The following is a 27,204-nucleotide window of genomic DNA, read 5'->3' on the forward strand; positions in this document are numbered from 1 at the left end:
ACTCTGAGTTCTAGTGTTGGTCATTGTCACAGAGGTGTCACTGTTTCTAGGCTCTTTCAGGGGACAGATTTTAAAAGCCTGAGTTCATATTGATATTTCCAATTCTAATTAACTTTACAGTTCACTTAACTTCTTTCATTTTATATTTATTTCCTCTTGCACTGAAAAATCTTGGTTCCTGACAATATTAGCAGAATTATTTGCTTTATATGACAATATATAGTAAAATGTTTTAAAATAATAATATAAAACTGCTACTAACAATAAAACTTCTGAATGAAACTTAACATTTCTTTGCAGTTCTTTTTGCAATTCTTCTTGACCTTATATCCCACTAAGAACACTGTGTTCTAAGGTCATATAAAATACTATTTTCTCTATGATTATGTAAACAGTTTTATATATAGTTAAGTTTGTTTGTTTTAAATTTTAAGGATTATTTTCTTTTCTTGCTTGGTTTAGTTTCTTTTTTGAATATGTAAAACATTTCTATGTTCAAGGTCAGAATTGCATAGTATTAGGTAGGTTTCACTGTTATTTAAGGAGGGTTTAGATACTTTCAAGGAAGATTAGTGGGTCAGTTGATCCAAAAACTTGTTTATTCATAAAGAAGCATAAGCCATTTGGGAATATATCCAAAAAAATTTTAGGTGATGTGATGGAAAATAGCCATATTCTCTCACATAGTACTTCTTTAAAAATATATTTGGCAGAATGAGTCTGATCCAAAGCGATATTTCTTGCACATTTGACTTAAACTTGGTAAATTCTTTAAGAGACTATAGCGCCATTCTCTTCTGTGACGAAAGCCCGTCCGTTTTCCTTCTAAGAATTCCTCAGAGAGGAAGGTGCAACAGGATATGAGACCTGGGGACTGTGTTTCCAAGGTGGAAGTGAAAGGCCATTCAGGTACTTCTGTTTTTGTCACCTCCAGGATGATCTTTAGGAAGGTGCCCTAGATGAGAGTGCACGACTTTGTTTGTCCAGGGACTAAATAGGATTTTTTCACCTCATCGACCACTTTGAGAGACTTCAGCTTTCTGATGGGCCCTGTTAGGGTTTAAGGCCAAAGTGCTTATTAAAAGGTGGCAGAATATTTTCTTTTCCCACAGTTAAGGAGAACACCAGGGAGAAGAGGGCATGGACGTTGAGAGAACACCATCCCCAAGGTTCAGATTCTATCCTCAGATTGTCATCAGTTTTGGACACGGGAAACAGCAATAAAGTGATGGTGTGGGACAACAAAGCTGATGACAAACTAAAGGGAGTTTGGGGCTGCTATTTTAGTGGCGTTTTAGGCAGTCACTTAGGGTGGGAGAAAAATTTTAGACCCTGAACAGACTTTATCTCTAAGTCACTTTCCAACTCCACAACTCACTATGGGGAAGATTTCTAGTTGTATCTGCAGCCATAGCCATCTTTCTCTCTCACTAATTCCAGTCATAAGTCTGCTCTCCAGTGGGGCTCATTCATCCTTCTGGGCCACTTGTGCATTTGTTTGGATATGGACACTTTTCTAGTGCATTGCATTCCTTGAAAAATTGTATCATAAGATGGATAAAGTGTATGGAGACTGTGCAGTTATGTTTTTCTGCTTAGTGTGTTTGTAATAACTGGGAATGTTTATGTGAGAAAAGGCAGGGAGAAATAAGAACGCTTTGTTTTGGGACAAATAAACAGAGTGAGAAAAATGAGGTGTAGCTAAAAGAAGGGGCCAGCTGGAAGATACAAAGGTTATTAGTTTGCAAAATAGCAGAACTTTCCACCTACATATATACATATAGAATATGATCCATGATCCCATGCTGTTGTGGCTAGGGGCTGGGGGACCATGACTTCACTAAGTCCCATTCCTTCTTGAGTGGCTGGAGTGAGCCCAGTGAGATATGCTTCCATGAAGGCGGCAGTGAGCAAGAAAATCCCCAGGGCCACTTCACCTTAAAAGGAGGCTTATTTTTTTTTAATTTTTTTTTTTTTTTTTTGCGGTACGCGGGCCTCTCACTGTTGTGGCCTCTCCCGTTGTGGAGCACAGGCTCCAGACGTGCAGGCTCAGCGGCCATGGCTCACGGGCCCAGCCACTCTGCGGCATGTGGGATCTTCCCGGACCGGGGCACGAACCTGTGTCCCCTGCATTGGCAGGCGGACTCTCAACCACTGCACCACCAGGGAAGCCCTAAAAGGAGGCTTATTAAGGAAGTGTAGGATGGGGGTGAACTAAAACCATGGGCAAGGGCGAGCTATAAGGGAGGAGGAGCCATGGGTTATGAGGGAAAGGAGCGGGGAGACTGGGAGAAGGTATGAAAAATGAGTTTGGTCTTCTCCACAGAAACTGTGAGGTAAGAAATGTGTCTTGTTTTAAGCTGCTAAATTTGTGGTAGTTTGTTCATCAGTGGTGGAACACTAAATCAATGTGTTTAATGTCTGTCTCCTCTGTTAAGACTCTTAAGTCTGGGACAATATCTGTCTTGTACTGTTGAATCACCAACATCTAATGCAATGCCTTGGCCCATAGTTTATGTGCAGTAAGTATGTGTTGATTGAAGAATGGATGAAAAAGGAGGTGGTCAGGAGCCACAGTTTGAATCCTTCCTTTATGTATTCATATTTCTAATTACCATACTTTAAAGAATGACTGGTATTCTTATGAGAAAGGGACCATAACTCCCATATTATTGTTGGGAGAAATGAAGCATAAAGAATTTTGGCATCTGGCTCCACCCAGGTAGACAGTGAAGCATTTATGATGCTTGTGCCTGGGACTGAAAGGGTAAGAGAGAGGAAACTGGACTGAAGAAGTCTTGATCTTTTGGTGTCTTCTCAAGCTCCCAGGCAAAGATCAGACCATAGGCTATCAGTTAAGATGTGGGCTGGGAGAAACATACAATGGCATTATAATAAGGTTATACAGCCAATTTCCAGAACCGAAATTATATATGTGTTTTTTTTTTAAGCACCCTGAAGCGGGCCCTTGACGTCTTCAAGCTACGTAAGTGATTCTTTAAAAATGTTTTTGCTGTCTTTGGCAAGCTCTGTGTCTGTCATCAAAGGTGAGTTTTAATTTGAACAGCAATCTCATACTGGGTGAAAAAAAAAAAAAAATCAGAGCAACTCCTAAGGTGAGGAATAGCCCTTCAGAGTTGAAATGAGCTGGAGAACCGTCCACACTTGCACGTTGTGATGTACATTTGACATAGTTAGGGCAGTGGTTCTCATACTGGAAGCCCAGGGTGAGGCCCTGGCACTGATCTTCCAGGGGTCCTGTCCAGTTCTAGTATTCCCTGGGCCTGTTACTCAGAATTTAAGACTTTAAGTCCTTCTGTTCTTCATGCTTCCAAGCTAAGGACTTTAATGTGGCACAGTATGTGCTTAACATGTTTCTGTAGCTAGTTGAGTGGTTCTAGACATCTTTCCGTTTCAGTTCATGCAGATCTGTCTCACTCTTACATTTAAAATATTTTTATTCTACAAAATGCCACATTTCCTCCAGAAAGGTGATACTGATTTTTTCCCCACCAACAATGCTGTTTTTCCCCATGCTTGCCAATACCAAGAATTTTTACACTTTAAAAATTTTGCCAAACTGAAAGGTAAAAAGTGATAGTTTTCAGGGTTTTAAAGCTTTGTGTTTTTTCAGTCGTTTTAAGGCTGAATACATTTTCAAATGTTTACTGGCTATTTGGCCAATCTTTTTAAAAATTTCATGTTTTTTAACCATTTAAAAAATACTGGAGTATATATATTTATTTTGATTTGTGAAAGCCCTTAGTTACATAAATTGCAAATATTTTTTCCAGTTTGTCATGTACCTTCTAACCTCGTTCAAGGTTATTTGACACACACGCGAGTTTAAAATTTTTTCTTAGGTCAGATCTGTCAGTCTTTGTAGCTTTAATGCCATCTTCAGTTTGTTTTCTTAGAACAAGAAAGGTAAGCATTTCGGTTTTTCTATTAAAAAAGTAAGCCACGCTTATTACAAAGAAAATAAAGGGAAAAACACCAATAATCTTTCTATCCAGAGATAAATTTCTTACGGGCTCATGAGATTTTAGAGATGGAAAGAACCTTAGAGTCATGTAATGAGAAATAGGATCGAATTTGAAATTGTAATGGGTTTAGTAATGTGTGCTAGCATGCAAGCTCCATGAGCTTCTCCCTGGCCCTGGGCATACACTAGGTTAGTAGCAGTTAGTGGTAGGAAGCTAAGCTAAAGGTTTGCCAGCTCGGTCTTGGTGGCCAGGGCAATGCTGGGCACATGGAGGGGCTCAATAAATGTTGGTGACCAAGTGAAGCAGGTTAACTTTACCACTTGCCCTAGCATTTTGTATGTATTTAAACTTTTTGTATAGTTTCTTTGGTTTGAATTCAGACATGTGTAGATCTTTTTTATTTTTTTAAATTCTTTTTGCAGAAATAGACAGTGTGGCACAAAGTCACATTCAGCTTGCACAGACTCTAAGAGAAGAGGCCAGGAAGATGGAAGAATTCAGGGAAAAGCAAAAGTTACAACGAAAAAAGGTTGGGTTTACCTATGTGTTAACATGTTGCCATTCTTCCAGCAGGAAATTCCAGGCTTGTTTGTTAAACTCCTTGACCCATTTCCTACCCTCAAGCACCCACACTCTTCTTTTAACCTATGAGATTATTTACTGGGAACCATACGGGCACTCAGTCTAGATGGTGATGCCTCTGTGCCCATTTGCACGTTAGGGCAGTTCTTTTTTAATTGCTGTAAGAGTCAGGGATCCAGCCTGCTTTCCTCTTCTTTTTATATCTGCTGCCACTGTTTAAACTATGACTGGAAAGGGGAACCCCTCTGTCTTCATAAGGGTCTAGCATGTGCTACCAAGGTGGTAGGTTCTCAGACCACACTCCTCCTCCTGGACAAGGCAGTAAGGGGAGGATAAGAAGTGGAGGGGACCCATGTTCTCCCTGGAGACCATAATGTCGTCCAACCACCCTATTTTACAAATAGGGAAACTGAGGCCCTGGGAAATTCAAGTCCTTTTGGCCTCAAAGCAGATGTTTACAGGCTCTTTTTCATTTATAGGGTTTATTCTGGCCAATTATATGGAAGGAGATGGGAGTGAACAAGAGTTAATAAAACTGGTGAACATTTGGGAAGTTATAAGCATCAAGAAAAGAAGTCCAGATTTATATTAAAGTGTTCCTTAGACTAGACCACTGTTCTGACTTCCTTCTGTTTTGTTCCTTAAAGACTTGTACATTCAGGTTGGCCTGGCAGCCAGATAGGGCCCTTCCAGAACTTTTACATTTAATTAATTAATTATTTAAATTTGTTGGCCACACCAGAAGCACGGAGTCTTAACCTCTAGACTGCCAAGGAAGTCCCAAGAACTTTTTTTAACATCTGGTCTCCAGGGTTGGAATGAACTTCACGTGGGGGATAAGCTCTTCCCTATTTGGCATCCAAACATTCCCACCCAGGTCTCTGCATACAGCTCTGCATGGACTTTTTGGACATCTTTCTTCATCTTGGCCCTTTAGTGTCTGGAAGTCTGCAGTGTGTATTCAGTAAACAGCTGGCTCTACCCCTACCTCAATCTCAGCAACTTTGCCTGTGGTTCTAAATCAGAGTCTAATCCCAGCTTCCTTGGTGGCCACTTGGCATTCAGAGTGGGTGGCAGTATCTTAAGAGCCTGACCGCCTTACATATATTGTCATTTCATGAGCCGCTCTTAACTGCTATACCTCTTATAGGAAGGAAGGGTAGAAACCAACAGTTAAGGAACATCATGTCAGGTGTTTTCACACAAACTCAAGCTTCATGTATGAGGTTTGAGCGGGTGCATCTGACCTAAAGTACTTTTCAGAGCAAAAATAATATGTATATTACACCCATCTACTGGACTGTCAAACTCTTTTTGGCTGACATTGTCAGCCCTGCCTGCCTCTCCAAAGGATTTACAATTTTTCAGAAGCAAAATGCCTTAGACAGCCGGAGTCTCTGCACACATGATTTCCCCTAAGAGGAGAAGAGGGTCATTTCCTCACATTCTTAAGTGCCCTCGGTTGCCTTAGTTATTTCAGGGAGAGTTTTGTTAATTTTGCAAGGCTTCTGAAACTTCCCTTCCTAGCAGGTTACAAAGACCAAGTTCTCACAGCTAGAAGAACTGTTCTGAATTCTCTTAAGCAACAGAGGCGCCTGGGCTCCTTCCACCACTGTCATCCAAATTCCCTATATTGTGTGCTCTCAAGAGCAGGAAAACACCTTCTGAGCTTTCTTTGCAGAGTCCGAAGTTCATTAATAAATTTGTAATTACTTGTGTCGCAATGAACTCTGGGTTGTTCCACTTCTGTATTGATACCTTTTTTTTTAAAAAAGCAAACTTTTGGAGAAAATGTGTTAGTGTTAACTTCTCATTTTCACTGGTCAAACCCTGCATGCGCTGGCCTCTCACTTAATTAAGCCATTTCCAGGAAATCCGTCAGTTAGTTTCTTTTAGCAAACTGGGACGGAGGAGGTACAGATGGAATGGCTGGTAGAAGTTTTGGTGAACTCACTTACAGAACTACTGTTTTCTGAGGGTGGTAACCAATGCGGCCATGGCCATCTCTCCCGCACAGCATAGAGCATGGCTAGAGAGACTGACGTGACAGTAATCATGACAAAGTGTGATGAGCCTTAAAAGGTAGGGAAGTGAAGGTGCCAGCTGAACATGAAGTGGGGACACTTAACCTAATTTATAGGTCTGGGGAGGCCTTCTGGAGGCAGTGACCTTGAAGCTAAAGCCAGCAGAGTGAAAGGCAGTGTGGGTGAAGGCAGAGTGAGAGGAGTCTCTCACCCCTGGAGGTTGGCAGGCAGAGAGGGATCTTCAGAGCCACTCTCAGGAAGCTTGACATTTTAGGTGCTGGAGTTCCTTCCCAGCCCAGAACGTCCTAAGCCTGACAAAGGCAGCATGTGGTCAGTCATCCTCTCCTTTGGCGCCCATATTAAGATAGGGACGATCACAGCAGAATGTTCTGCCTGTGTCGAGAGCAGTCTCCAAAGGGAACCTCTTTGGTCACGCAGGTTTTCACTTCCAGTTTTCAGAGTACAGTCTGAATGTATGTAGACAAACAGACCACTCAGCAGCTCTGTCAGTAATTTACTGCAGGGTCACTTGGGTCATTTATAAATCTCTTCTTCCTTTTCCCCTCCCTCTTGCTTCTCCCCACCTGATAGCCTAGAGGATTGTGTTTTTGCACTATTTTGTGTTATTGATAACAAAACATAATCAAATTTCTACTGGAGTTGGTCTAAGCAGAAAGAATGAGTCCTAGAAGAAAAACTTCCCCAAGGAGTCCTGAAAGAGGGGACTTCCCTGGCAATCCAGTGGTAAAGACTCTGCACTTCTACTGCAGGGGACACGGGTTCGATCCCTGGTTGGGAAACTAAGATCCCACGTACTGCATGGTGCGGTCAAAAAAAAAAGGAGTCCTGAAAGAGAACGCGTGACTTTCTGGGGTCACCATGAATAGGCCACCCTACAAGTGAGTATGGACATGAGGAGACTTAAATCAAGGTGGTATAGCAGACAGAGCTGGACTGGGTGTCACTGAGTGGCCTTGAGCAATATCACCTCATGGGCCCTGGGGATCATACCTGTCAGATGAGAGCTGGACTTCTGCTTTCTAAGATCCTGCCGACATACAAGTGCCAGGAATCTTTGAAGGCAGAGAGAAGAATGGTATGAAGTAGAACTTTGTAGACACGCGAGAGGTGCTTGAAGCAGGTGTTACGTAGAACTTGGAGATAAGGAGGCCTGGCTTGGGCCATAAACTATAAATTAATAGCAGCTCCCAAACAGGAAGAATGGCAGTGTGTATATTCGGAGTAGAAAGGACCACAGATGTATCGACATTGCTAACTGATCTGCTCTGTGGAGCCTGGGAAAATCAGGGTTTATTATTATGAATAAACCCTGCCCCTCCTGGCAGAGGCACATTGATGCTCACGTGAGCCACACAGCTCCCTGTCTTTGATGGCAGGGAGCTGCCCATGAGTCTTTCCCTGTCGGGTCACGTTGGAGCCCTGTCTGTTCTCCATGTCCTTGGAGCCTCCTTGGGACCATTAGCTACCTCCTGATCCCTCAATTTCATCTGGGCTGGAAGATGGCTGTTCTGTTCCCTGAGGGTCCCTTGGGGCTCCCCCAAGGGAGTTTCGTGTATTCCACAAAGTTCATATTTGAAGTGAGACCATCCCAAACCTTCCATCCAGATATCTTGAAAATCCATCCATGTTTGTGTGCTATGGTAACAGAAAAAACCTTAGTTTTCCAGAAGAAAGAGAAATCTTTTAATATCATTTTCAACATTATTTTGGATTATATAATTTTGTATAAGAGCAATGCCATAGCTCATTTTGAATTATTGCATTTCTTGGCCTTTTGGGTTTAAAGAGCTATCATAAGGGTAATGATAGTTTTGGATAATGATTAGGAACAAGGGCACAGGAGTCTGGCTGTGCCCAAATCCCAACTCTGCTACTTGTTGAGAGTATTACCTTGGGTGAGTTAATCCATCTCAGTTTACTGTCAAGAAAATGGGGATGAGTACTCACAGTCGTTGTGATGCATGAAAGTTGCTTAGCACATAATAGTGCTTAATAAATGGGAGCTACTATTATGTCTGAGAGCTACATTTTTATTATTAGCTCCATTATTTTGACTAATAAAAGTATTAACATCACAGCCACAACAAAGAAGTTGCTCCCAAGTGAACTTGAAGAGTAGCTTACCTTTCCTGGATTAGATGGGGTAAAGAGTAGGGGAACAACTTCTTTTAGCTGTCCCACAAGCATTTCTTCCCTTCATACTGCTTGGGCTCCTTGCTGGTGAAGGACGTGCCATTGACAGATGCCACAGAAGTGAATGTTTCTGAGTCTTTAACTGTGCTGACATAGGCTTACAGAATAAAGACCCCTTTGAAAATATAAATGGTGCTTTAACAAAGTTTTAAAATCTAAGTTCCTTGATTCCAGATTTACTGATGAGGATACTCTAAGATGATCAGTGATTCTCAATAGTGGCTAGTGGCCACCCAGGTTCAAAGGTGGGCAAACTGTTCAGCTTTTCTGTGCTGCAGTCTCCTTACTTGTGAAATGGGAGTAATAATAAATAGCACATCTACCCTCTGGGTTGTGTGAGGACTAATTGAGATAAGCCACGTTGAACACTGAGCCCTCAAGATAAGCTGGTGTTAACAATTGGTTTTGATTATTAATAGTGCCTGTTCTCTCTGCACAGACGGAGCTTATAATGGATGCTGCCCATAAACAAAAGAGCTTACAATTCAAGAAAACCATGGATGTGAGTCTCACTATGTTGCCTTTTTTTTTTGTAATGGTGATATTTTCTGATATCCTGTGCTATGTATCAACATATTCCGGAAAATAACATTAGTGCAGTGTTTTAGGGAAAACAGCCTTTGGTGGTTTGAATTTCTATTTAAGGCCTTGGAAAGGTTGAGGATGAAATCAGACAGAAGAAATACAATGATGTTATCTTTCTGGCAACCTGGGAAGGTATAGCAAGTCAACTTAAATATTTCAGACCAGGACATGTATACTTTATGATGTCTTTTATCTTGTTGGGTTTGATCTTCTTCCCTGTTAAGACTGTTTTGAATCTTCTTCCCTGTTAAGACTGTTTTGAATCTTGATTTCTTACCTATTTTTATTGAGTTTTAAGATATCTGCAAATAGTAAAAGCCTCCTTTACTTTAAGTAATTTATTTTAAAAATGCTTAACAAGATAGAACTAAGAGAAGTTGCTGGGGACCTCACTCTAGCTTTTCATGAATCTCTTAAAAATGAAACTCTGTTACTGGAACATCTGTGACTCCATCTTTGTACAGAAGTATCATCATGATATTCTATGACTATGACATCATATCTGGTAACTTGGTCAAAAAAGAAAATGTCACCAATGTTGATGGCGTATGCAGTCTGTTTTGCATTTTTTATTCTTTGATGCAGAGCACCTGAAAAGCGATTGATAAATAGGGAATGATGTCAGTGTAATGCAGAAATGGTGTTGGTTGATATATGATTACTCCCAGAACTTTTATGTTTTGAGCAATCTGGGGAAAGCTCTCTCACAATTAAAGAGAAAGCCTTATTGAAATATAATTTTCCTATTTCCTCTACCTACGTTTAGAGCCATAACAGTGTTAAAATTTTTGCTTCAACTGTCAAAAGTAATTTAGAAAACTCAGAAGAGAAAGAAAGACTATTGTATTTACTGATTTTTTGCTTGGTGTGTGTTTTTTCTTGTGCTGTTCTAAGGTTTCTTCTTTTATAATTTTCTTTTGCTTGGAGAACTTCTTTAACCATTCTTCAGGGTATGTCTGCTAGTGATAACTACTCTTAGTTTTCCTTTAGTGATTACCTCTTCATTCTTAAAGGATATCTTCACTGGGTATAGGATTGTGTGTTGACAGTTCTTTTCTTTCAGTACTTGAAAAATGTGTCACTTCCTCGTGACCTCCATAGTTTCTGATAAGAAAGCTGCTGTAATTCAAACTGATTTTCTCTTATGGATAAGGTGTCATTTCTGCTTTAAGATATGATATTTTCTTTTTTTAGTTCTCAGAAGTTCACCTCTGTGTCTTGTCATGGATTTCTTTGGCTTTATCTTGTTAGGGGTTTGATCAGCTTCTGGAATCTGTAGGTTTATATCTTTTGCCAAATTTGGAAAGTTTTCAGCTATTCTTTCTTTCTTTTTTTTAAACTTTTTATTTTATATTGGAGTATAGCCAATTAACAATGTTGGGATAGTTTCAGGTGCACAGCAAAGGGACTCAGCCATACATATACATGTATCCATTCTTCCCCAAGCTCCCCTCCCATCCAGGCTGCCACATAACATTGAGCAGAGTTCCCTGTGCTATACAGTAGGTCCTTGTTGGTTATCCATTTTATTTTCTTAAAAAATATTTATTTATTTAGGCTGCGCCAGGTCTTGGTTGCAGCACGTGGAATCTTCATTGCAGCATGCAGGATCTTTAGTTGTGGCATGTGGACTCTTAGTTGCAGCATGCATGTGGGATCTAGTTCTCCAACCAGGGATTGAACCCAGGCCCCCTGCACTGGGAGTGAGGAGTCTTACCCCCTGGACCACCAGGGAAGTCCCAGTTATCCATTTTAAATATAGCAGTGTGTTCATGTTGATCCCAGACTCCCTAACTATCCTTCCCCCCTGGTAACCATAAGTTCATTCTCTAAGTCTGTGAGTCTGTTTCTATTTTGTAAATAAGTTCATTTGTATCATTTCTTTTTAGATTCCACATGTAAGGGATATCATATAATATTTCTCTTTCTCTGTCTGACTTACTTCACTTAGTATGACAATCTCTAGGTCCATCCGTGTTGCTGCAAATGGCATTATTTCATTCTTTTCATCAGTCATTATTTCTTCAAGTACTTTTTCAGCCCACCTTTCTCTCCTAGGATTCCAAGGACATGAATGTTAGATCTTTTGTTATGGTGCCAAAGGTTCATGAGGTCCTGTTCATTTTTTTTTCAGCCTATTTGCTCTCTGTTTTTCAGACCAGGTAAATTCTATTGTACTATCTTCCAGTTCACCAATTCTTTCTTCTATCTCTTCCATTCATACATCCATCCTTTCATTTAGTATATTTTTCAGTTCTAAAATTTCCATTTGGTTCTTGTTTATATCTTCTGTTTCTTTGCTGAGATTTTCTTTTTCTTTGCTAAGACTATCTATTTTTTCATGTTTCAAGTGTGTTTGCAAATGTTTATTGAATATTTTTATGATGGCTGCCTTAAAATCTTTGTCAGATAATTGTAACATCTCTGTCTTCTTGGTGTTGACATCTATTGATGGTCTTTATTCATGCAGTTTGAGATCCTCCTGGTTCTTGGTATGATAAGTGATATTCAATTGATTTTGGACATTTTAGGTATTCTGTTGCAAGACTCTGGATCTTATTTAAACCTTCTATTTTAGCTGGCTTCCTCTGACACCACTCGAGCAGCTGAGGTGAAGTGCCACCACATAACTGCTATGAGGGGTTCCAGGCCAGGTTCCCCACCTTGGCCTCCACTGACACCATAGGGTCAGTGTGGCCTTGTTACTACTGGGGGTTGATTAAAGTTCTTTTTTTTTTTTTTTTTTTTTTTTTACCTTTGAAAGCTTTTTATTTGATAATAATATATTAGGCATCCATTAAATACCAGATTCTAGATGTAATAGCTTCTATTTTGTTTGAATTTTTTTAACGAAGCCTATCTTTCAAGTAACTTAGAGAAGATGACACAGAATGCAAGAATACACAGACACACACATGCTTGTGTTTACCCATTTGTAAATATTAGTTTTATATAAACTAGCAATATATGCTTCGTAAAATAGAATATCATTAAATTAGAAAAGAGACATTTATAATATAGAAAAAACAAAACAAAAAACCACCTTCTAGCATTTTCATTGATTCTTTTCAAGTGGTTGGTTGATGACTGGTTTAGTTTATGTCAGAAACAAAAGCCTTAGAGAAACACTGATTATTCAAATTTTCGTAAGTAAAGAATAAAACCTCCATTATAATTTTAAGTGTCACAAAAATTGCTAAAAAAATTAATCATAAGTAAGATTAAACACACTAGCCTCAGAAAATGAAACTTTGTAGCTCTTTCCTTCTTGAGGATCCAAGTTACAAGTAGTTCTTCAAGTTATTGTGAGAAACCTCTATGCTCTAAAATTTCTAAAGGTAACACACAAGCATCATTTGCAAATTTTAATTCAGTTTTCAATGTGTCTCAATTAAAATGTCCTTATTTTTAAAAAATATTTTATATGTGTACTTCAAATATTACTATTTATAAACCGTATTTCAAATGTTATATACATATGCATCTTACTGCCACTGGAAATTTATTCAGTAACCTTAAGGAGATGCAATGGAGGCTGAGATGTGTTTTTTTTTTTTTTTCTTCATTTTAACATCTTTATTGGAGTATAATTGCTTTACAATGGTATGTTAGTTTCAGCTTCACAACAAAATGAATCAGTTATATATATACATATGTTCCCATATCTCTTCCCGCTTGCATCTCCCTCCCTCCCACCCTCCCTATCCCACCCCTCCAGGCGGTCACAAAGCACCGAGCTGATCTCCCTGTGCTATGCGGCTGCTTCCCACTAGCTATCAACCTTAACGTTTGGTAGTGTATATATGTCCATGCCTCTCTCTCGCTTTGTCACCGTTTACCCTTCCCCCTCCCCATAGCCTCAAGTCCATTCTCTAGTAAGTCTGTGTCTTTATTCCTGTTTCACCCCTAGGTTTTTCATGACATTTTTTTCCCTTAAATTCCATATATATGTGTTAGCATACGGTATTTGTCTCTCTCTTTCTGACTTACTTCACTCTGTATGACAGACTCTAGGTCTATCCACCTCATTACAAATAGCTCAATTTCGTTTCTTTTTATGGCTGAGTAATATTCCATTGCATATATGTGCCACATCTTCTTTATCCATTCATCCGATGATGGACACTTAGGTTGTTTCCATCTCTGGGCTATTGTAAATAGAGCTGCAATGAACATTTTGGTACATGACTCTTTTTGAATTATGGTTTTCTCAGGGTATATGCCCAGTAGTGGGATTGCTGGGTCATATGGTAGTTCTATTTGTAGTTTTTTAAGGAACCTCCATACTGTTCTCCACAGTGGCTGTATCAATTTACATTCCCACCAACAGTGTAAGAGGGTTCCCTTTTCTCCACACCCTCTCCAGCATTTATTGTTTCTAGATTTTTTGATGATGGCCATTCTGACTGGTGTGAGATGATATCTCATTGTAGTTTTGATTTGCATTTCTCTAATGATTAGTGATGTTGAGCATTCTTTCGTGTGTTTGTTGGCACTCTGTATATCTTCTTTGGAGAAATGTCTATTTAGGTCTTCTGCCCATTTTTGGATTAGGTTGTTTGTTTTTTTTGTTATTAAGCTGCATGAGCTGCTTATAAATTTTGGAGATTAATCCTTTGTCAGTTGCTTCATTTGCAAATATTTTCTCCCATTCTGAGGGTTGTCTTTTGGTCTTCTTTATGGTTTCCTTTGCTGTGCAAAAGCTTTTAAGTTTCATTAGGTCCCATTTGTTTACTTTTGTTTTTATTTCCGTTGCTCTAGGAGGTGGGTCAAAAAGGACCTTGCTGTGATTTATGTCATAGAGTGTCTTGCCTATGTTTTCCTCTAAGAGTTTGATAGTTTCTGGCCTTATATTTAGGTCTTTAATCCATTTTGAGCTTATTTTTGTGTATGGTGTTAGGGAGTGATCTAATCTCATACTTTTACATGTAGCTGTCCAGTTTTCCCAGCACCACTTATTGAACAGGCTGTCCTTTCTCCACTGTACATGCCTGCCTCCTTTATCAAAGATAAGGTGACCATATGTGCGTGGGTTTATCTCTGGGCTTTCTATCCTGTTCCATTGATCTATATTTATGTTTTTGTGCCAGTACCATACTGTCTTGATTACTGTAGCTTTGTAGTATAGTCTGAAGTCAGGAAGCCTGATTCCTCCAGCTCCGCTTTTCGTTCTCAAGATTGCTTTGGCTATACGGGGTCTTTTGTGTTTCCATACAAATTGTGAAATTTTTTGTTCTAGTCCTGTGAAAAATGCCAGTGGTAGTTTGATAGGGATTGCACTGAATCTGTAGATTGCTTTGGGTAGTAGAGTCATTTTCACAATGTTGATTCTTCCAATCCAAGAACATGGTATATCTCTCCAACTATTTGTATCATCTTTAATTTCTTTCATCAGTGTCTTATAATTTTCTGCATACAGGTCTTTTGTCTCCTTAGGTAGGTTTATTCCTAGATATTTTATTCTTTTTGTTGCAATGGTAAATGGGAGTGTTTTCTTGATTTCACTTTCAGATTTTTCAACCTTAGTGTATAGGAGTGCCAGAGATTTCTGTGCATTAATTTTGTATCCTGCTACTTTACCAAATTCATTGATTAGCTCTAGTAGTTTTCTGGTAGCATCTTTAGGGTTCTCTATTTATAGTATCATGTCATCTGCAAAGAGTGACAGCTTTACTTCTTCTTTTCCGATTTGGATTCCTTTTATTTCCTTTTCTTCTCTGATTGCTGTGGCTAAAACTTCCAAAACTATGTTGAATAAGAGTGGTGAGAGTGGGCAACCTTGTCTTGTTCCTGATCTTAGTGGAAATGCTTTCAGTTTTTCACCATTGAGGACGATGTTGGCTGTGGGTTTGTCATATATGGCCTTTATTATGTTGAGGAAAGTTCCCTCTATGCCTACTTTCTGCAGGGTTTTTATCATAAATGGGTGTTGAATTTTGTCAAAAGCTTTCTCTGCATCTATTGAGATGATCATATGGTTTTTCTCCTTCAGTTTGTTAATATGGTGTATCACGTTGATTGATTTGCGTATATTGAAGAATCCTTGCATTCCTGGAATAAACCCCACTTGATCATGGTGTATGATCCGTTTAATGTGCTGTTGGATTCTGTTTGCTAGTATTTTGTTGAGGATTTTTGCATCTATGTTCATCAGAGATATTGGCCTGTAGTTTTCTTTCTTTGTGACATCCTTGTCTGGTTTTGGTATCAGGGTGATGGTGGCCTCGTAGAATGAGTTTGGGAGTGTTCCTCCCTCTGCTATATTTTGGAAGAGTTTGAGAAGGATAGGTGATAGCTCTTCTCTAAATGTTTGATAGAATTCGCCTGTGAAGCCGTCTGGTCCTGGGCTTTTGCTTGTTGGAAGATTTTTAATCACAGTTTCAATTTCAGTGCTTGTGATTGGTCTGTTCATATTTTCTATTTCTTCCTGATTCAGTCTTGGCAGGTTGTGCCTTTCTAAGAATTTGTCCATTTCTTCCAGGTTGTCCATTTTATTGGCATAGAGTTGCTTGTAGTAATCTCTCATGATCTTATGTATTTCTGCAGTGTCAGTTGTTACTTCTCCTTTTTCATTTCTAATTCTATTGATTTGAGTCTTCTCCCTTTTTTTCTTGATGAGTCTGGCTAATGGTTTATCAATTTTGTTTATCCTTTCAAAGAACCAGCTTTTAGTTTTATTGATCTTTGCTATCGTTTCCTTCATTTCTTTTTCATTTATTTCTGATCTGATTTTTATGATTTCTTTCCTTCTGCTAACTTTGGGGTTTTTTTGTTCTTCTTTCTCTAATTGCTTTAGGTGCAAGGTTAGGTTGTTTATTCGAGATGTTTCCTGTTTCCTAAGGTAGGATTGTATTGCTATAAACTTCCCTCTTAGAACTGCTTTTGCTGCATCCCATAGATTTTGAGTCGTCGTGTCTCCATTGTCATTTGTTTCTAGGTATTTTTGATTTCCTCTTTGATTTCCTCAGTGATCACTTCGTTATTAAGTAGTGTATTGTTTAGCCTCTATGTGTTTGTATTTTTTACAGATCTTTTCCTGTAATTGATATCTAGTCTCATAGCGTTGTGGTCGGAAAAGATACTTGATACAATCTCAATTTTCTTAAATTTACCAAGGCTTGATTTGTGACCCAAGATATGATCTATCCTGGAGAATGTTCCATGAGCACTTGAGAAAAATGTGTATTCTGTTGTTTTTGGATGGAATGTCCTATAAATATCAATTAAGTCCATCTTGTTTAATGTATCATTTAAAGCTTGTGTTTCCTTATTTATTTTCATTTTGGATGATCTGTCCATGGGTGAAAGCGGGGTGTTAACGTCCCCTACTATGAATGTGTTACTGTCGATTTCCCCTTTTATGACTGTCAGTATTTGCCTTATGTATTGAGGTGCTCCTACGTTGGGTGCATAAATATTTACAATTGTTATATCTTCTTCTTGGATTGATCCCTTGATCATTATGTAGTGTCCTTCTTTGTCTCTTCTAATAGTCTTTATTTTAAAGTCTATTTTGTCTGATATGAGAATTGCTACTCCAGCTTTCTTTTGGTTTCCATTTGCATGAAATACCTTTTTCCATCCCCTTACTTTCAGTCTGTATGTGTCTCTAGGTCTGAAGTGGGTCTCTTGTAGACAGCAAATATATGCATCTTGTTTTTGTATCCATTCAGCCAATCTGTGTCTTTTGGTGGGAGCATTTAGTCCATTTACATTTAAGGTAATTATCGATATGTGTGTTCTCATTCCCATTTTCTAAATTGTTTTGGGTTCGTTATTGTAGGTCTTTTCCTTCTCTTGTGTTTCTTGCCTAGAGAAGTTCCTTTAGCAGTTGTTGTAGAGCTGGTTTGGTGGTGCTGAACTCTCTCAGCTTTTGCTTGTCTGTAAAGGTTTTAATTTCTCCATCAAATCTGAATGAGATCCTTGCTGGGTAGAGTAATCTTGGTTGCAGGTTTTTCTCCTTCAACACTTTCAATATGTCCTGCCACTCCCTTCTGGCTTGCAGAGTTTCTGCTGAAAGATCAGCTGTTAACCTTATGGGGATTCCCTTGTGTGTTATTTGTTGTTTTTCCCTTGCTGCTTTTAATATGTTTTCTTTGTATTTAATTTTTGACAGTTTGATTAATATGTGTCTTGGCGTATTTCTCCTTGGATTTATCCTGTATGGGACTCTCTGTGCTTCCTGGACTTGATTAACTATTTCCTTTCCCATATTAGGGAAGTTTTCACCTATAATCTCTTCAAATATTTTCTCAGTCCCTTTCTTTTTCTCTTCCTCTTCTGGAACCCCTATAATTCGAATGTTGGTGTGTTTAATGTTGTCCCAGAGGTCTCTGAGACTGTCCTCAGTTCTTTTCATTCTTTTTTCTTTATTCTGTTCTGCATTAGTTATTTCCACTATTTTATCTTCCAGGTCACTTATCCGTTCTTTTGCCTCAGTTATTCTGCTATTGATCCCATCTAGAGTATTTTTCATTTCATTTATTGTGTTGTTCATCATTGTTTGTTTCATCTTTAGTTCTTCTAGGTCCTTGTTAACTGTTTCTTGCATTTTGTCTATTCTATTTCCAAGATTTTGGATCATCTTTACTATCATTATTCTGAATTCTTTTTCAGGTAGACTGCCTATTTCCTCTTCATTTGTTAGGTCTGGTGGGTTTTTATCTTGCTCCTTCATCTGCTGTGTGTTTTTCTGTCTTTTCATTTTGCTTATCTTACTGTGTTTGGGGTCTCCTTTTTGCAGGCTGAAGGTTCGTAGTTCCTGTTGTTTTTTGTGTCTGTCCCCAGTGGCTAAGGTTGGTTCAGTGGGTTGTGTAGGCTTCCTGGTGGAGGATACTAGTGCCTGTGTTCTGGTGGATGAGGCTGGATCTTGTCTTTCTGGTGGGCAGGTCCACGTCTGGTGGTGTGTTTTGGGGTGTCTGTAGACTTATTATGATTTTGGGCAGCCTCTCTGCTAATGGGTAGGGTTGTGTTCCTGTCTTGCTAGTTGTTTGGCATAGGATGTCCAGCACTGTAGCTTGCTGGTCGTTGAGTGAAGCTGGGTGCTGGCGTTGAGATGGTGATCTCTGGGAGATTTTCACCGCTTGATATTATGTGGAGCTGGGAGGCCTCTTGTGGACCAGTGTCCTGAAGTTGGCTCTCCCGCCTCAGAGGCACAGCACTAACTCCTGGCTGCAGCACTAAGAGCCTTTCATCCACACCGCTCCTTAATTTGGGATGATTCGTTGTCTATTCATGTATTCCACAGATGCAGGTACATCAAGTTGATTGTGGAGCTTCAATCCGCTGCTTCTGAGGCTGCTGGGAGAGATTTCCCTTTCTCTTCTTTGTTCTCACATCTCCCAGGGGCTCAGCTTTGGATTTGGCCCCGCCTGTGCGTGTAGGTCGCCGGAGGGCGTCTGTTCTTTGCTCAGACAGGACGGGGTTAAAGGAGCCGCTGATTCGGAGGCTCTGGCTCACTCAGGCCGGGGGTAGCGAGGGTCACGGAGTGCGTGGTGGGCCTGCGGCGGCAGAGGCCGGCGTGACGTTGCACCAGCCTGAGGCGCGCCGTGCGTTCTCCCGGGGGAGTTGTCCCTGGATCACGGGACCCTGGCAGTGGCGGGCTGCACAGGCTCCCCGGAAGGGGGGTGCGGATAGTGACTTGTGTTCGCACACAGGCTACTTGGTGGCGGCAGCAGCGGCCTTAGCGTCCCATGTCTGTCTCTGGGGTCCGCACTTTTAGCCGCGGCTCGCGCCCGTCTCTGGAGCTCCCTTAAGCAGCGTTCTTAATCCCCTCTCCTCGCGCACCAGGAAACAAAAAGGGAAGAAAAAGTCTCTTGCCTCTTGGGCAGGTCCAGACTTTTCCCCGGACTCCCTCCCGGCTAGCCGCGGTGCACTAACGCCCTGCAGGCTGTGTTCACGCCGCCAACCCCAGTCCTCTCCCGGCGCTCCGACAGAAGCCGGAGCCTCAGCTCCCAGCCCCGCCCGCCCCGGCGGGCGAGCAGACAAGCCTCTCGGCTGGTGAGTGCCGGTCGGCCCCGATCCTCTGCGCTGGAATCTCTCCGCTTTGCCCTCCGCACCCCTGTTGCTGTGCTCTCCTCCGCGGCTTCGAAGCTCCCCCACTCCGCCACCCGCAGTCTCCGCCCACGAAGGGGCTTCCTAGTGTGTGGACACTTTTCCTCCTTCACAGCTCCCTCCCGCTAGTGCAGGACCCGTCCCTATCCTTTTGTCTCTGTTTCTTTTTTTCTTTTGCCCTAACCAGGCACGTGGGGGGTTCCTTGCCTTTTGGGAGGTCTGAGGTCTTCTGCCAGCGTTCAGTAGGTGCTCCGTAGGAGTTGTTCCACGTGTAGATGTATTTCTGGTGTATCTGTGGGGAGGAAGGTGATCACCGCGTCTTACTCTTCCGCCATCTTCTCGGAAGTCTGAGATGTCTGATTAAAGTTCTGAATCCCCATTAGACTTCCTCTGACACCACTGCAGCAGGCAGGGGGTGTACCTCATTACTGCCAGCTGGGGGTAGTGGAAGTCCAGGCTCCCCACAGAGTCTCCACTAGCTCTGTGTGTGGGGCTTGTGGGGCTTTGTTACTTCCTGGTGGGGATGAAGGTCCCAGTCCCCTATTGGTCCTTCTTTGATACCACCTCAGCAGGGGAGTTGGGAACTGCATTATAGCCTGGTGAGGGTGGAAGTCTAGACTCCCCACTTGGCCTTTGCTGGATGTGTGGTGGGCAGGAGGGGGGCATGGTTTCTTTATGTGGTGTTTGTCTGCTGTACCACGTGGAGGCTTCTGTCCTGCTGGGCTGCCCCTTTTCTGGTCTTTTGGCTAGAGAGGGGATATTTTTTGGCTAGAGAGGGGATATTGGGGCTTTTTTTATTTGTTTATGCCCACTGGCATTTCTTGGTTATCTGCTGCTTTGGCATTCATTCTGTGATATAAGAGGCCCAAAGAAAACCCAGGGCACTCACTTCTAGGTTTCTGTGTGAGATCAAGGACATCAGCTAATCTGCCTTCTTCTCTCCACCTTTCAGAATCTTATGTTTGTTTTATGTAGAATGTCCAAGGGTTTTAGTTATACTTGTGTGGAGGAATAAGGTAGAGTACATCTGCTCCATTTTCTCTGGAGCCCATATAACCTTTTAAAACGATATTTTATGATATGCTTTTAGAGCCATAAATATGATCATAGCCCATCAATCTTACACTAAGAATCTAAGACTCTATCTTTAGGAAATCATCCAAAATAAGAAAAACAAAATGCACTACCGTGTTCACTACCTATAATGAAAACTACAATGTACATGATTTAGTGACAAAAATGGAGAAAGATTAAATTGTGTAACCTTTAAAAATATTATTATGAGGACTATGTAACAACAGAGAAAAAGTGCTTAATATGTCATATTAAAAAAATAATGCACGAAAGATTGATAACTGACATTAAAATTTAAGACTTTTTGGGACTTCCCTGGTGGTCCCGTGGCTAAGACTGAGCACTCCCAGTGCAGGGGGGGCCCAGGTTTGATCCCTGGTCAGGGAACTAGATCCCACATGCCACAACTAAGAGTTCTCAGGCCACAATTAAGAGTTCGCAAGCTGCAACTAAAAAATCATGTGTGCGGCAACTAAGACCCAGTGCAGTCAAAAAAAAAAAGTATAAAAAAATTTAAGACTTCTTTAGAGCAAAAGAAAAAAATATCATCTTATACGTGATAACAAATGGGAAAAAATTTTAGTAACTTATATAATTTATAACCAGTTAGTGTTCCTAGTATAGACTGAACTCTTAAAAATCAATTAAAATGAAGAATGCTCCCAAAAAAATGTAGGTAAAAGACATGAAGTAGAAATGACATATCACCTTAGTAATGAAATAAATACAAATAAAACAAGGCATATGCCAACATTCTCAACTCTAGTATTAGAAAAGGTTAAAAACATTGTCTTATTTTGGTGTTGGTAAGAGCATGAGGCCATATACCCTCACATACGTGTTTATAGGAGTATGAATTATTGAAAACAATTACATTTCTAGGAATCTGACCTGTAAATTCACACTACCCAAAATAAAAATCAGAGTATTTTTATGTTATACAAAATGGGAGATAAGGTAAATGTCCACCAGTAGAGAGTTGGTTAAGAAAATTATGGCATTTATATATGTATGTGTGTGTATTTACAACCATTAAAAGTGTTCAGCTACAGCAAAGCAAAGGAAACCAGAAACAAAAAGAAAAGATAACCCATAGAATGGGAGAAAATACTTGCAAATGAAGTGGCCAACAAGGGATTAATCTCCAAAATATTCAAACAGCTCATACAGCTCAATAACAAAAAAAACAACCCAGTCATAAAATGGGCAGAAGATCTAAATAGAAGAAGACATACAGGTGGCCAGAAAGCTCATGAAAAGATGCTCAGCATCACTAGTTATTAGAGAAATGCAAACCAAAACTACAATGAGGTATCACTTCACACCAGTCAGAATGGCCATCATCAAAAAATCTACAAACAATAAATGCTGGAGAGGGCTTCCCTGGTGGCGCAGTGGTTGAGAGTCCGCCTGCCGATGCAGGGGACACGAGTTCGTGCTCCGGTCTGGGAAGATCCCACATGCCACGGAGCAGCTGGGCCTGCGCGTCCGGAGCCTGTGCTCCACAACGGGAGAGGCCACGACAGTGAGAGGCCCGCGTACCCCCCCACCAAAAAAAAAAAGAAAAAAAAATTGCTGGAGAAGATGTGGAGAAAAAAAGGAATCCTCCTACACTGTTGGTGGGAATGTATGTATGGAGGTTCCTTAAAAAACTAAAAATAGAACTACCATATCATCCAGCAATCCCACTCCTGGGCATATATCTGGAGAAAACCATAATTTGAAAAGATACATGCACCCCAATGCTCATTGTAGCACTATTTACAATAGCCAGGACATGGAAACAACCAAATGTCCATCAGTAGAGGAATGGATAAAAAAGATGTGGTACATATATACAATGGAATATTACTCAGCCATAAAAAAGAACTAAATAATGCCATTTGCAGCAACATGGATGGACCTAGAGATTGTCATACTGAGTGAAGTAAGTCAGACACAGAAAGACAAATATATGATATTGCTTGTATGTGGAATCTAAAAAAAGGGCACAAATGAACTTATTTACAAAACAGAAACAGACTTAACAGATATTGAAAACAAACTTATGATTACCAACAGGGAGAGGAGGGGAGGGATAAACTGGAAGATTGGGATTGACATATACACACTACTATATATAAAATAGATAACTAATAAGGACCTACTGTATGGCACGGGGAACTCTACTCAATACTCTGTAATGACCTATATGGGAAAAGAATCTAAAAAATAGTGGATATACATGTATATTTATAACTGATTCACTTTGCTGTACAGCAGAAACTAACACAACATTGTAAATCAACAATACTCCAATAAAAATTTTTTTAAAAAGTGTTCAGCTGCAGGCTTCATGCTTGATACAGAGAAGTGTCTATAAGATATTGTTGCATAAGAAAAGAATTGTTGCATGAATTCTTGTATGTGCTTGTAATTAAGAAAAGTTATGAACTTTTGTTTCTATGTGTGTAGCAGAGAGAATTATAAGGTTGTTTACTGAAAGGTTAACCCCAACTGAACTGCAAGGGATGCTGAGAAATGTAGGAAAGCACGTGAGATATTTGATGAGCACAAACCATCTCTGCAAAGGTGTCTTGATTCTTAGTCAAGCATTTTTTGGGGGGAGTATCATTTTTATTTATTAGCCAACTGATTCACAGCTTTGCTTTGTTTGAACAAGTTAAGTCTTTGCTTCAAGAGTTGAAACAGAAAATTATTTGATTCACTAACTGTAGTTTGTGAACTATTTTCATACTGCTGATAGTAATGGTAGCACAGGAGAGACCACGGCCTACTTTTAAACTGGCTAAAACAGAATTCTATAAATCAAGAAGGAACATGACTACCCTTGAGCTACAGAAATGATGGGATTGATGCCCTCCCCACTGTCCACACGCTATGAGGAGGCACGTTAGAATACTGAAACATAGTTATAGTTACCAGGACCAAGTAATTGCATCTAAGTTCTGAGGGTTACGAATATTACATATTCACGTCCTATAGTTACGTAAGTGTTTGATTTTGCCTATTTCAAATTCCATCTTTTGTTTCAGTAAATTTTTAAAGCTCATGTACCTTGTTTTTGCCAAATAGGAGTCGTTACTTCCTTGATCAGGTTGCCACTACATACATGATTTGGAAAAGGGCTGGAGAGACCTTCCAAAGATAGACAAGAAAGAGCATGTCCTCTGAGTGCCCCCAGTCTAGTGGTGATCAGAGCCCTAATCAGTGAGCCCTCTTCTCTCCTGGGCGTGGGGGGCTAGGGTCACCGTCTGCTTATCTGTTTTGATCCTCTTTTGGCTCATAACTACAAAGGCAAAGAAGAACTACGAGCAGAAATGCCGAGACAAAGATGAAGCAGAGCAGGCTGTCCACCGGAGTGCCAATGTAGTGAACCCGAAGCAACAAGAAAAGGTACCTGGGAGAGCAGACAGCCGGAAAAATCCGAGATTTACATATATCAAGCTAAAGCCAATTAATAGTCTTAATAAAAAATGGACTTGCACTCTGAGCTCCTGGCAATACCCTCCTTCAGGCAATTAGAGTCCTCGGAGCCAGAAAAACCCTTGTCCTATTTTGGGGGTCGGGGAAGAGCTAGAGGAGCATAGCCACAGGGGAGGGGGTTCTGATGTTTTCATCTTTTTTTCAAAACTCAGTTCATGTATTCTTTATAGCTAGGCTGCCTCCTGCTTGGGTGTTTTATAAATTTAATTTTATAAAATCTGGATATAAGATTGTCAGCAATCAGAAGGTAGGGAGGGATATGTTTTTAGGAAGATGTAGGGCAAGATGCTTGATGGCTATTTTCCAATGGTGTTAAGATTAGAGGGCAAGTTGAATGATTAACTCATGAGAGAAATATAGGTTAGACTTGAACTACAACTTGTCTCTTCTCAGTCATTGCTTTAAAATCTGTTTTGCCTTTAGAAGCCTAGCCCAGCATTCCTGACCTCTTTTTTGTTTGTTTGTTTTTATTTCTGTTTTGTCCTCACAGCTTTTTGTGAAACTGGCAACTTCAAAGACTGCAGTAGAAGACTCAGGTGACGGGTCTGCTCCCAGGGATGGGGGAGGATTGTGGTGGGGCTTATGTTATCCTAAATCTGTCTGAGAAAGGCAGTTTTATATAGCATACAATAGTGAATATATACATATACAGTAGGATTAACAAGGTATGAGAAGGGAAGGAGGGGGAAACAGGGAAGGAAGAGAGGGGGGAAGGGAGGGTATATGGGAACCTGGGAGAGCGGGAGGAAGCAAATGAGGCAGCGGTTTCTGGCCTTGGCTGCCTTAGGTCTTGCCGCCTGACAGGTGACTGAATGGTGGGGATGGGGGGGAGAGGGGGGGTCAAGTGGCAGCTGCTTTGTGACCAGGTGCTCACTCTGATTTATTGGGAACATCTATGTTAAAACCCCTTTTCAGCCCTGATAACTCTTCTCTGCTGTGAAAGAAACAACCAAGTCGTGAGGCCTTGTCATCACTGAAGTCTAAAATCCAAACCAAGTGTTTGCAAAGGCTTCTAATTCCCAGCCACAGTTTCTTGCCGGAGACAAGCCTCTCACAACTGTGGCTGCTTAAGTTTCTAAATCCAAAACTGAAGTAACTTGGTAGTTCACTTTTCTGCACCCCTCATTGTTTGTTTAATTTTCCTGAAAATGGTAAGAGGTGGAAGGAAACCCTGGCTGAGGTTCCTTGTCAGCTTTCACTTTTCCTTCCTTGGAGCATTTCTGGCTAATTGCTTGGTTTTTCTTTATAAAGAATGTGATGCCCACCTTGCTTATTTTTCATGGGTCTGCGAGCCCCCTCCCATCCAGTTTCCAGACCCAGGCCCCTCCCCTCCATTGCAGACAAGGCGTACATGCTGCACATCAACACTCTGGATAAGATCCGTGAAGAGTGGCAGAGCGAACACATCAAGGCCTGCGAGGTACCTGGAACCCGAAGGGCGGGTCTTCCTTCCTCTACTTCTGTAGAATTACTTGAGGGCAAATTAGAAATCTGGAATTTAAGTGGAGAGTGGAAGGAATTGGAATGCTTTCCCCCAATCCTTGTCTTTCTGCTTCTTCCCGATCCTGACCATGCTGTCCCACTCTGTTCATGGCCTTGCTCTGATGTTTGATTCGCACGGGTATGAAGCAGCTGAATCAATTAACAGTTGATTCATTGATTTCCTATCGAGAGCCTCACCTGTACTTGCTCTGTGACAGGGGAATGCAGATGGCAGGAGAGTTGACCTAGAGTTTTTTATTCTCACACCTTTTGTTTCACCATTGCCCCCCTCATTTTCAGCACATGCCTCACAATGACCCAGAGAAAATAAAGACACAACCTGGAAACTTCCTCAAGTTTCTGTCACCCTGTCTACACATTTTCCTTACCAGTGGTTCTCAAAGGGAGGTCCTAGGACCTGTACAAACATCATTGCCTTGTTAGATGCAGATCTTGTTAGAGATGCAGAGATGCAGGTTCTCAGACCAACTCCAGGCCTCTGGAATCAGAAACCCTGGGCATGGGCGCAGCAGTCTCCATGTTAATAAGTCCTGCAGGTGACTCTGCTGTGAATTCAAGCACGAGAACTACGGATCTTCACCACCCTCCCTTCTCCTGTGATAGTGGTAAAGGGCTGCTCTGCCACCACTGGGCTCAGGATCCTCCAGCTGGCTTTCCCCACCCCCTTGCACACAGCTCCCTTTCACAGTGGACTTTTATTATCATTCACATCTCAGCTCCTTCCAGCTTTCAAGCCTGCCACTGCTGCTTCTCCCTTCTCTTCACAGCCAGGCTTCCTGGGGGAGTTGCCTCCACATCCTCATTGTCCTGCCTGTCCCAGTGGCTGTGTCTGGGGTCTGCTCCCCTGCAGCTGTTCTCCCAGAGGAACCAGTGGTCCCCTTGGTGTGAGGTCCAGCATGCCTTTGCAGTTTCTAATTTTATTTGACCGGTCTTTAGCACCTGAAACTGTGGGTCCCTCCTAAAACACTCGTTTCTGCTTTACTTCCTTAATTCCACAATCTAATGGAAAAGCCTGAAATAAGAGCATTTTTATATGGTTTTAAAACATGCAAAGCAATATCATATACATTTTATGGATACATACATATTGTCAAAATCTGCATAAGAATGATAAAATTTAGGATAATGGTTATCTCTGGGGGAGGAGGAACATGGTAGAGATTGAAGAAAGCACACAGAGGCTTTAACAGAATCTGAAGCAAATATGGCCAGAAGTTTTGACAAAGCTGGGTGGTTGGTATGTGTGTCTTCCTAATATCACTCTCTATGATTCTGTCTATGTGAAATAGTCTATAATAAAAATAATGTAATATTCATATGTAGTACTTATATACTGTATATGAATAATAAAATATTTATAGATGAAATAGTGTATTTGCTTCAGAATACTCCAGGGAGTAGGTGCGTTGGTAGGGAAATAGGTAAAACAGTCAGTTGTGAGTGGATAAGTGTTTCAGCTGGTGATGGGTACATGGGGATTCATTATGCTATTCTCTCTCCTCTTGTATATGTATACAGTTTTACATTATAAGAAGCTTTAAAATGTAATCGTTTTGTAGTCAACCTTTAAAAAATACATTAATATATAACATCCACTGTTGAATACTGTAGCATCCACTTTATAGAACAGTTTGATTTTCCATAAGTTGTATTTGCTTATATCCAAAAACTATTGTTCAGGCAGTGACTTTTTAAAC

At 40.7% G+C, this 27,204-nt stretch overlaps 1 protein-coding gene across 7 annotated transcripts in view; it reads left to right on the forward strand.

Annotated features, from left to right (window-relative positions):
- Positions 1–27,204, forward strand: part of PSTPIP2 (proline-serine-threonine phosphatase interacting protein 2) — a 114,839-nt gene that overhangs the window by 58,028 nt on the left and 29,607 nt on the right. For 6 of the 7 annotated variants that reach the window (XR_003794621.1, XR_003794625.1, XR_003794623.1 and 3 more), the window contains exons 4-9: positions 2,952–2,986; positions 4,409–4,515; positions 9,246–9,308; positions 23,816–23,914; positions 24,495–24,540; positions 25,345–25,424. Coding sequence is in view for 4 of the 7 variants with exons in the window: in XM_029230527.1 (XP_029086360.1) it covers positions 2,952–2,986; positions 4,409–4,515; positions 9,246–9,308; positions 23,816–23,914; positions 24,495–24,540; positions 25,345–25,424 (430 nt within the window). In the remaining 3 variants the exon portion in view is untranslated. Of the gene's footprint in view, positions 1–830; positions 910–2,951; positions 2,987–4,408; positions 4,516–9,245; positions 9,309–23,815; positions 23,915–24,494; positions 24,541–25,344; positions 25,425–27,204 lie in introns of all 7 variants that reach the window. The other variant, XM_029230563.1, reaches the window with a different exon arrangement.

This window comes from Monodon monoceros, unplaced genomic scaffold, assembly GCF_005190385.1.
Source record: "Monodon monoceros isolate NGI ecotype Baffin Bay Population unplaced genomic scaffold, NGI_Narwhal_1 Super_Scaffold_1, whole genome shotgun sequence".
In the NCBI taxonomy this organism is placed as follows: Eukaryota; Metazoa; Chordata; class Mammalia; order Artiodactyla; family Monodontidae; genus Monodon; species Monodon monoceros.